This window comes from Trachurus japonicus, chromosome 7 (genome assembly GCF_045865225.1).
Source record: "Trachurus japonicus isolate A0001 chromosome 7, Traja_1.0".
Lineage (NCBI taxonomy): Eukaryota > Metazoa > Chordata > Actinopteri > Carangiformes > Carangidae > Trachurus > Trachurus japonicus.
The window spans coordinates 1,259,221-1,269,487 of NC_140913.1; the positions used below are offsets into that span (position 1 = coordinate 1,259,221).

At 44.3% G+C, this 10,267-nt stretch overlaps 1 protein-coding gene across 2 annotated transcripts; it reads left to right on the plus strand.

Moving 5' to 3' along the window:
• The first annotated feature begins 624 nt into the window (after nucleotides 1–624).
• On the plus strand, nucleotides 625–9,878 carry LOC146983920 (organic solute transporter subunit alpha). 2 transcript variants are annotated; one of them, XM_085780705.1, is made up of 7 exons: nucleotides 625–729; nucleotides 1,583–1,734; nucleotides 3,353–3,426; nucleotides 3,520–3,678; nucleotides 6,039–6,150; nucleotides 8,325–8,577; nucleotides 9,443–9,878. In XM_085780705.1, exons 1-7 carry the CDS (start codon nucleotides 657–659, stop codon nucleotides 9,871–9,873), a joined length of 1,254 nt encoding a protein of 417 aa, XP_085636831.1. In that variant the 5' UTR covers nucleotides 625–656; the 3' UTR covers nucleotides 9,874–9,878. The 2 variants fall into 2 exon arrangements, with proteins under 2 accessions (XP_085636831.1, XP_085636833.1); XM_085780707.1 differs by having other exon boundaries at nucleotides 6,042–6,150.
• The last annotated feature ends 389 nt before the right edge of the window (nucleotides 9,879–10,267 follow it).

Here is a 10,267-nt window from a genome sequence, read left to right on the forward strand (position 1 = left end):
CGTGCGTGTGTGTGCGTGTGTGTGTGTGTGTGTGTGTGTGTGTGTGCGCGTGTGTGTGTTTTCTATTAGATGTAAACAGGCTCATAACCTGAGATAATCAGCAAAGTGACAGCGTGACCAGGCTGCACACATCACAATAATATTTTTTTTCTTGTTTCATGACCTACCTCAATAAACATGTCTCAAAATAACAACTGAATATTTTTGACATTCATAATGAACATTATAATGTGTGTGTATAATTCTAATCTTTTCTCATAGAGAGTGCAAAAGCAAAGAGTGCAAAGCATGGAGCAGGAAATTGGTGAACAACACAAACAGACTATTTCTGTGGTCTCAGAGGAACGTGAGCTAAGTGTCCAACATGTGGTGGATCTGGTAACATGAAGGATCTGTGGCCTGGTGGATGGACTTGGACCCCACCTGCCCTCTCACCTGTGTCTGGTCAATCATTAATGTGTCTGTTTTTCCAACCAACACGGAAACAGCAGGACCGAAGTCTGCGAGGACCGTCTCCAACGCCGCGGCCTGATCCAGGGACGCCACGGGGTTCGTTCATCCAGATGTTGGCCAACGTGAAGCCTTTCCGTCCGACTGCCTGAGGTGTCTCTGTCTTGTGTGTTGGACAGGTGGACGGAGAGCAGGGCAGCGTTACCATGAGAGCTGGAGGAGGAGCCAACTGCAGCTGGATCAAGCCTGAGATCCCTCTGTCCTCCCAAATCTTCAGTGGTGAGTGAAGGTCTCTGCTCCCTCAGAGGCTCAATGCTGAGCTCCAACTCTGTCTTTGTCACAATAAATAATAAACCAACACAAACATATTTTGGACAAAGCCCACAAAGAGATGATCAGTACTGTGTGGAATGATCTCCCTGAAACAAAAACAACTGGTCATACTCAGTCTTCATCAGTTGTCTGACATCTCAGAAAGAACAGGAAACATGATCGATGCCTGGGTTTATTTTAGACTCTGGTTTCCATTTCATTTACACAGCTTTTTTATCACTTCAGAAATGTTGTCAAAATACAGCTGTTCCCATTAAGATGGTTTGAATTTGAATAGATCAGATCATTGTAGATGCTCTTTTCACTGTTCTTCTGTCACCAATCCTCTGTTGCCTAGCTATTGAATACAAACATCACGCAAGAAATTCACCATCCAGCCTCCAGTGGCTTTTTAAAAATTCTAACTATAGAATATCCTGCTCGGATCTCATTTGGCAGTAGTAGTAGTTGCAATACATTTCTTACATTTGTCACTTTAAATCTGTAGCTCTTGAGTTTAAGAATGGGTGATCTACTGTCTCTCTATGGTCTAATTTCATTTTCTTATTTTTTTGCACAGTGATGTTTTGTTGTAAAGCACTTTGAATTCCATTTATTATGTGTATTATGTGTTAAAAGAGCAAAGTCAGGGGCACATAAACAGCAGGAACAACCAGCTGTTCTGTTCTGTGTCCTTAAATCTACTGAACACGATTTACTGTAGCTGCATCAGCTCAGACTGAACCCACAGGAAACCATCCAATCACACTGTGACAGTGTTCAAAGACATGATGAAAGTCATTCCATGGTCTTCCCTCAGCTATTAAAGATGACCTGTGGCTCTTCCTCATCCCCGCCGGCCTGGCTGTGGTCATGCTGGCCGTGTTTCTGGAGGAGGTGGGCTTCTTCCTGCGTCACGTCCCCTCGTCCAGACGCAAACGGCTCTACCTGTGGATTTTAGGAATGTACCCGGTAACAGCCCTCTCTTTATTCTTTTTTCTTGCTTTCAATTGTATGTTTAATGTTTATCATTTTTACTATTCTGGGTTTTATTTTTACTTTTATTTATGTTTTCATGCTGTTTTTTCTGTTATGTTTCCATTTCTTATTGTTAAAGCAGAAGTAAGTGATCCGGTGGTTTTGGCTAACTTCTTGTCAGCCGATGGAGTTAGCAGTCCCCCGCCCTCGTCATGGATCTATTGGTCCTCATCCCTACGTCACCACTAGAGCACTGGAAAAGAGAGTAACGACACGCATTGGTTCAATGGAAGCGCCTCCTGATGGCGGAATATGGGTATTGCAAAAGCGCCCAAGAAATGACATCTCTGCATCTACATTTATAGATCACCCACGTCAATAGCATTATTGAGGATCCTTTACAGATAAACATTAAAGCAGAAGTAAGTGGTCCGGTCGTTTTCGCTAATGCTGCGTTCCAGGCAGGCTTTTGAAATCGTAAATTACAGCTTCAAGTCACAACTTACGACTTTGTAGCGTTCCAGGCAACCCACTCGTGTTTCTCCGACCTGTTTTACCGGTGAAAGTCACTATAACTGCCACTCGTAACTTCCGACCGGTGAACTCGTACCAGATCAAACTGGTACCACTTCACAGGTCGGAAAAACACGAGTTTCCTTGAACGCACCATAACAGTCCTCGTCCCTACGTCGCCACATTCACGGCGTTCCTTGGCTGCACACACAGCCCTGCATGCCGTTCTCTCTCCTCATTGGATAAAAACTGTAGGATACGATAAATGTTTTCTCCTCGGCTCAGAGCAGAGCAGAGTGACTGACAGACCCGTGTTTCAGACCAAACACTCTATGTAAGTGATTGCTGTCGGAAGATATAACTATTTAAGACTTATATTAACACAAATATATCACTTCCTTCTGCTTTAACACATAGGCGAGTAAAAAAAAAAAAAAAAGTTGTCTACATTGTTTCAATCTACATTTTGTAATAAACAAATTATAAGTTTAATTTGATATGACCAAGACACCTAAAAACAAAAACACAGCCGTTTTCATCAATTTACAAGCAAGTGGGCAACACACATACATTGGAGTGAATGGGTTTTCTGGGCACTTTTGCAATACCCATATCCTGCCACTAGGGGCGCAAAACCCTTACCACAGGAGTCAATGGTGGTGTCGTTACTCTCTTTTCCAGTGCTCTAGTCACCACATTCATGCGCATCCCTTGGCTGCACACACAGCCCTTTATGCCGTTCTCTCTCCTCATTGGATAAAGGTTGTAGGATACAAGGAAAGTTTTCTCCTCGGCTTACAGCAGAGCAGAGTGACTGACAGACCCGTGTTTCAAACCAAACACTTGTAAGTGATTGCTGTCGGAAGATATAACTATTTAAGACTTATATTAACACAAACATTCCGCTTACTTCTGCTTGAAATGTTTTGTCTTTATGTAAAGCACATTGAGTTGCCCCTTGGTATGACATGTGCTATATAAATAAAGTTGCCGTGCCTTGCCTCTGTAACACACACACAGATCCTGCTCTTGAACGTATCTTGGGTCCAGTGTGACGTGTGCTCTGTGTCTCAGTATTTGAATGTTGTTTGTGACTCAGGTGTTCGCCCTGACCTCCCTGATAGCGCTGTACGTGCCCCGCTCCTCCTCGCTGTGTAACTTCATCGCTTCACTGTGAGTTACTGGACCCAGACACTGTAGTCATATCTGCACTGGTCCTACGCATTGTCTGAATGTGTGTGTGTGTGTGTGTGTGTGTGTGTGCAGGTATCACTCTGTCACTTTGCTGAAGTTCATGGCGTTGATCACAGACTTCTTTGGAGGTAAAGCTCGTATGGTGGCTGCTCTGTCAGGACAGCAGGTGTCTCCAGACCCCTTCCCCTGCTGCTGCTGCTGCTGCTGTCTCCCTATGGTGTCCATCACCAGGTACATACTACCTGTACATGCTGCTGCTGCTGCACAAACACCTGACTCACAAACTACACTGTCTCTGCTGAGACAGTCGGGGATACTGCTCCCACTGGTAAACAGCTCTGTCTCATAGTGTTCCATTATTATTTCATAGCGTGGTGAATTTGCAGGCCACAACTTGTCCACCAGAGTGTTTTGGAGTTGTTGGATTGTGTATTTGATGAGTTTGATGAGGGAAAACAAGAAATCCCATGAGCCTCTGTAGCGTAGCTCTGAGCAGCTCGCAGCTCTGCTCCACCGATCTAAAAACAGCTTGCACCGAAAATTAAAGGTAACAGACCTACTGCTATGACTATAGGGATTATGGCAATGCCAATTTGCTGAAATATCTCTTTAAAGGGATAGTTCACCCAAAATTCAAATTTCACTCATTATCTACTCACCCTCATGTGGACTAAGGGCTGGGAGAAGTTTCAGAGTCCTCCGTGCCTTCTCTGAGTTACAGTGGGGCTCCGTGCAGCACTGCATGTCCATATGACGGTTGCGAACGGAGCTCACTTTTCTTCGTCCAAAAAGACACACCAAAAAACATCCAAATACCTCCATAGTGCTCGTCTGTAATGTCCCTCTTGTATTGAAGCCCCAACATGAGAAATTGTTCTGAAAAAAATTAAATAAGTCTATGTTTTAAACTTGTTTGTAGCGGAAGCTCCCAGTGTCTCAGTTCACTGCTTTGCCTGTGTCAGTGCAAATCTCGCGCGATTTGCATTGACACCCAGTTCACGGCTCCGCAAATCGCGCGAGATTCCGGCAGAGCAACACTGGGAGCTTCCGCTACAAACAAGCTTAAAATATAGACTTATTTAATTTTTTTCGGAACAATTTCTCATGTTGGGGCTTCAATACAAGAGGGACATTACAGACGAGCACTATGGAGGTATTTGGATGTTTTTTTGGTGTGTCTTTTTGGACGAAGAAAAGTGAGGCCCATTCGCAACCGTCATATGGACATGCAGTGCTGCACGGAGCCCCGCTGTAACTCAGAGAAGGCACGGAGGACTCTGAAACTTCTCCCAGCCCTTAGTCCACATGAGGGGGAGTAGATAATGAAATTTGAATTTTGGGTGAACTATCCCTTTAAAGACCCTAAATCGCCCTGTGAGTGGATTTGAGATTGAGTTTGTTTTTATGGGTCGGTCATGTGATAGGCTGGTGACCTGTACAGGTGAAGCTGGGATTGGCCTCTAATTCCAGCTGACAAACTGCGCATGTGTGCAGTTTGTCCAACCTGTCTCTGTTAGTTAGGTTATTATTTATTTATTTACCTTTAATTAACCAGGAAATCCCATTGAGATCAGAAATATCTTTTTGATGCAAATATGTTTTGCAGAGAAGTTGTGTGAGAAAGCTTAGTCCAGTTTTATGTAGAAGGGCCTTGAGATAGTGGAGGTATGCCACCTGCTTTGATACAACAAAGTTTTGAAAACATCCTTCCTGTAACGTGAGAGATAATGTGGCTGTTGCTAGGCAAGGTGCCATGTCTCAGGCACTGTGTTTAAATACTGAGAGACCTCTTTGTTCGGGGAGCTCCTCTCCCACAACCTTGTATGTATGAGATGCTGTGCGCTGCTTGAATAAAGAGATATTGACTTGATGATCCTCGCTGTGAGAGTGGTGACTTTTTCACCCACACTTTTACAAGAGAGACCTGGCCGAGGTAGCAGCCATGTGAAATCAGCCCATACAAGATATACAATAGACAATAAAACAAAAACTCACACACAGTTCACACCAGAAAAAACAATGACACTCTTCCCTCACTGCATTCTTTTATAATACACTTGAAATCACTCATAGGTACAAATTAACTTTTTGTGAATTATTCCAACATCATGGTGCATGGTAGGAGAATGATGTTTAGCCAATATCTGTCCTGGCCCAGTGTTCATCCAAAAGCATTGCAGATGGTAGCAACAAAGTTTTGTAGATGAATATGTACTGCACCAGTGCTGCTGTCCACAAATATTCAGTGATGTCCAGCCAGCTAAATCATAGAGAATGCAGTGACGATGAGTGAGAGATTTTGCATTGGAAATGGAACGTAGAGAAGCATTATCCACCTGCATGTAGAGAACTGGATAAGAAAGTGTCTTATGTCTTGTGAGTCTTTGTGTATTTTATTGTGAATATCTGTGACTACTATGTCTCTTTTATCTTGTATGAGGCCAAAGATGAATTTCCACGGCAGTGGACAATAAAGACTTTCAATTCAATTCAATGTTAAAAGGTTAATTTGTGGATTTCAGGTTTAATCTGATAACATTGCCTACATGTGTTGCACAACTGACACGTTTGAATGCCCCCCCCCCCCGCAGCAGCAGCCGTGGCTGGATGATGGCGGCTGTGCTGCAACTCTCTGTGGTCCGCAGCATCCTGTTCTTCGTCACTCTGGTCCTCTGGACAGACGAGCGCTACGCCTACGGTGACGTGAGTCATTTACTCAGACCTCAGCCTGAGCTCATTCTCCCACTGAGCCCTCAGCATGTGTTCAGATCTGTGGTTTCATTTATCTCAATGCATTACTCATTACTCAGCCCCTGACAGTGTGTTAACTTCCTGTGCTAAACTCAGTAGTTAGTTAGTTAGTTAGTTCATAGTTTGTAACCTTTATGTTTAAAGGGATAGTTCAACATTTTGTGAAATTCTCCTATTGCCATAATCCCTATAGCAGTGATCATCAACTGGCGGCCCGCGGGCCGAATCCGGCCCGCCGAATCTTCCAATCCGGCCCGCGACTGAGTTCCAATAGTTTACAATTATTATATTTCTCGGTCTCTCGTTGTGTGCGCCTGTAAGTCAATGCGCTGGGACACGGAGACATTCAGACACGCTCAAAGTGTTTGTGTGTGCCTGTGAGTCCCTGCACTGGGATTAGGAAAGGCCGTGGTACCCAAAGCACCGTGCATGAAAGTTTAGGGAGCTGGACTGCACGGTTTTCCCTGCCTGTCTGAAGAGGTGAGCTGCCTGGGTGATTTTGTCCGCTGCCTTGGTTAAACCGGGTGTGCACGGCGGGCCGTTCAGATGTAGCGTCTTTTGCGCACTCAAACGCATTCAGTGTAGATGCGTGTCATGTGCACTCACAACCCAAAAACGATGCGGTAGCAGCGCGTGTTTGATGCCACTCGGTTGTTTTTTTTTGTGCACGTCCTGGCGCACAGCTGCACGGACCTGCTTCTCCCTCTGGTGTTCAGTTCAATTCAATTCAAAAAACTTCATTTATCCCCGAGGGGCAATTGTCCTGGTTCCCCCTTGACCTGTGTCTCTCCTACTGTTTCCCACTGAGCTCTGTCCATGTGTGAAAAACGTTGCCTCCGAGATGTAGAATGTGTACTATACAGTAGTGTAGAAGAGAAACACTACTGACTACTCAGGACTACTGACTTGTATCATCAAAACCGATTGTCAGCCTCCTTTCATATTTAGGCTGAAAATCACAGGGAAAGTCAGCAGTGTAAAGCTCCAGCATGTGGGAGTATCTGAAAGTCCAGCTGTCAAGATTTTTCATTTTATATCATACCAAACACAAAAGATATGTATAAATGAAAATTATGAGCTTACAGGTAAAATATAATATAAACAAATAAATTATTAGGCAAAAAGGTGAATTTAATTTTAATCTCGGCCTATTTGAATGTCCGGCCCCCAAGGTGTCTGTTGAGAAAGATTCTGGCCCTTCAACAAATATAGTTGATGACCCCTGCCCTATAGTCTTAGCTGTAGGTTCATTACCTTTAATTGTCGGTGCAAGCTGTTTTTAGATCGGCGGGGCAGACGTGAGCTCTGCACTCGCCTTTCTCTCATCAAACTCACGACACACTATGAAATAATGATATAACATTATGAGACAGAGTTGTTTTCAAAGCAAATGTGTAGCCAGAACTACATTCCAGACACGGCTGCTGGGCAGAGTGACTTCAAAAGCAAAAGTAGTTCTGAGTATTTGCTTCATGTGTCGTAATGTTACATAATTATACATTATTATTTCATAGTGTGGTGAATGTGCAGGTCACAACTTGTCCACCAGAGCGTTTTGGAGTTGTTAGATTGTGTATTTAGTTTGATGAGGGAAACGTGAGCCATGAGCGTCCATTGTGTTCGCTAAGCAGCTCACGTCTCTTCAAAATGTTGAACTATCCCTTTAATTATTTAAAGCACTCTCAGAAGTAACCAAACAGTGAGAATAAAACTACAACCAGCTGGTTTCTTTTCAGAATTATTGACTAGTCACAATGATTTGTTTCCATGACAACAACAACTAAAGACACGAGAACAGAGGTCTTCATTTTTTCCACATTTATGTTAGAAGTAAAAACGTTAATTTGAATAGCTTCTATACATGATTATCATGCAGTTGACAGACATAGAAACAAGAATATATGAACCTGTATTTGAACAGCTTAGTGTTGACTGCAAGGTATGTTAATACGTGGCACCCAGTTTAATATAATACACAATCTGATATATAGTAGGGGGTCCCTGCTCCGTCTCTCATGAAGCGTCAAAGACACTTGCCCCAGAAAAAGAGTCAGGAAGACTCAATCCAGATCAGCAGCTGGGACATCTTGGGCATCCTTGGATAAGACTCTCTTGTTGTTCTCCAGGGAGACCCCATCAACCCCAACCTGTACGTGAACGGCATCATATGCGTGTCCACCTTTGTGTCTTTCTACGGCCACCTCCTGTTTTACAAAGCCACTAAAAGAGCTCTGCCCGGCTACGGCCTGAGAGCCAAGTTCATCTGCATCATCATGGTGTTGGTGCTGTGCGGCCTGCAGAGCGGCATCCTGGAAACCATGGGTGCTCTGGAGGTGATCCCCTGTACACCACCCTTCTCCACCCTGGCAAGGTCCCAGTGTAAGTCAGAGCATCTTGACTTTTTTTTTTTTATAACCAAATTTTATTCAACATTCTGCAGGTGTGACCAAGGTAGTGTTACAGAATCATATCTTTTTCCTTCCAGTCAATTGCAGTGCAAATTGAGAATAATAACACACAAGTAAGCAGCAAATCTACATAACTATGAAAAGAAAGGGTTTAAAAGAAAGAAAGAAAAACAACACTTAGTGACTTTTAACGAAAGATCGTTAAAGGGATAGTTCAACATTTTGGCAAATTGGCAAATCCCTAAAGTTTTAGGAGTAGGTTCGTTACCTTTAATTGTCGGTGCAAGCTATTTTTAGAACGGTGGAGCAGAGCCGTGAGCTGCTCAGAGCTACGCTACAGAGACTCACGGGATTTCTTGGTTTCCCTCATCAAACTCATCAAATACACAATCCAACAACTCCCACAACGTTCTGGTGGACAAGTTGTGACCTGCACATTCACCATGAGATAATAACAGAACGTTACGAGATGGAGGTAAAGGTAACGAACCAACCGCTATGACTATAAGGATTATGGCAATAGGCCAATTTGCCAAAATGTTGAACTATCCCTTTAAAGAATCCACATATGTACATAAGTATGGATACACAGTAACCATAGCAAATTCACACACCTCCATTAAAACACACACAGCTCATGTGGACCCCTGTAGAAACAGGCATTCAGTGACACAGACATTTGACATCTGCCTTTTACTCTGGGAAGGAAATGAAACAGGAGCTCATCAAACTGAAGCTTCAGCAAGTTATGCATTCATCAGGTGCTGTGGAGGTTTCTTCAGTCACTCAGCCAGTCCTGTATTAATATGTCCTCTGTGTTATCTGTCCAACCGCAGTGATCTACCACTACTGTGTGATCGTGGAGATGTTCTGCATCGGCCTCTACGCCCGCCACACTTTCCGTAAGGTGGAGCCGAGCGTGGTGGAGGAGGTGGAGGAGGAGTTTGTTGGCGTGTGGCGGATAGAAAAAGGCGTTCAGACAGATAGTGTTCTGCCTGTGCATCAGAAGCTCTCAGAGGACACTTGGCCCGGCTGCCAACCTGTTGGCGCCTCCAATCTGAGCTACAGCGACAGCGAGGACAGTCTGTGCAGGATAGAGCACGCTCCTCTGGATGGCTTCCCTTTCCCCCAGGCCAGAGGTCAGCAGCCAGGGAAAGCAGATCCAGCAGAGTCCAGATCTGCAGAGGACCCGGGTGTAGAGCCGACTCGCATCACTGTCAGAGCTGATATCAACTACCAGGGCTGTAAAGACGTCACTGTGGTTTGACCAACCTCAGAGGATGTTGTAGATATTTACCAAAGCTGGTAAAGCAAGACCAGCATCCTCACTGCTGGTTCTAGCTCGTTTGGTTCTGTGTGTGGCCCTGAGGAGCCGTGGTGATAATCACTTCACACACTTACACACTGTGAAGTGTAGATAGTAGAGAGTGAGAGAGACATGCAGCAAAGGGCCCCGACTGGATCTGAACCTGAGGCTGCTGTGGTGAGGACTGAGCCTGGTTGGTGGTTGGTTCCTCCAGTAGGCTCACACTTTCCAAAGGCCGCTGCAGAATAATGTTTATCATTTTGCAGTTGTTTAACACTTGTTGTTTCAGATTGTGAAATAAACTGTATGAAATCCTTTCAGCTGATACAAGCCCTCAGTTTCCATCACTTCACTG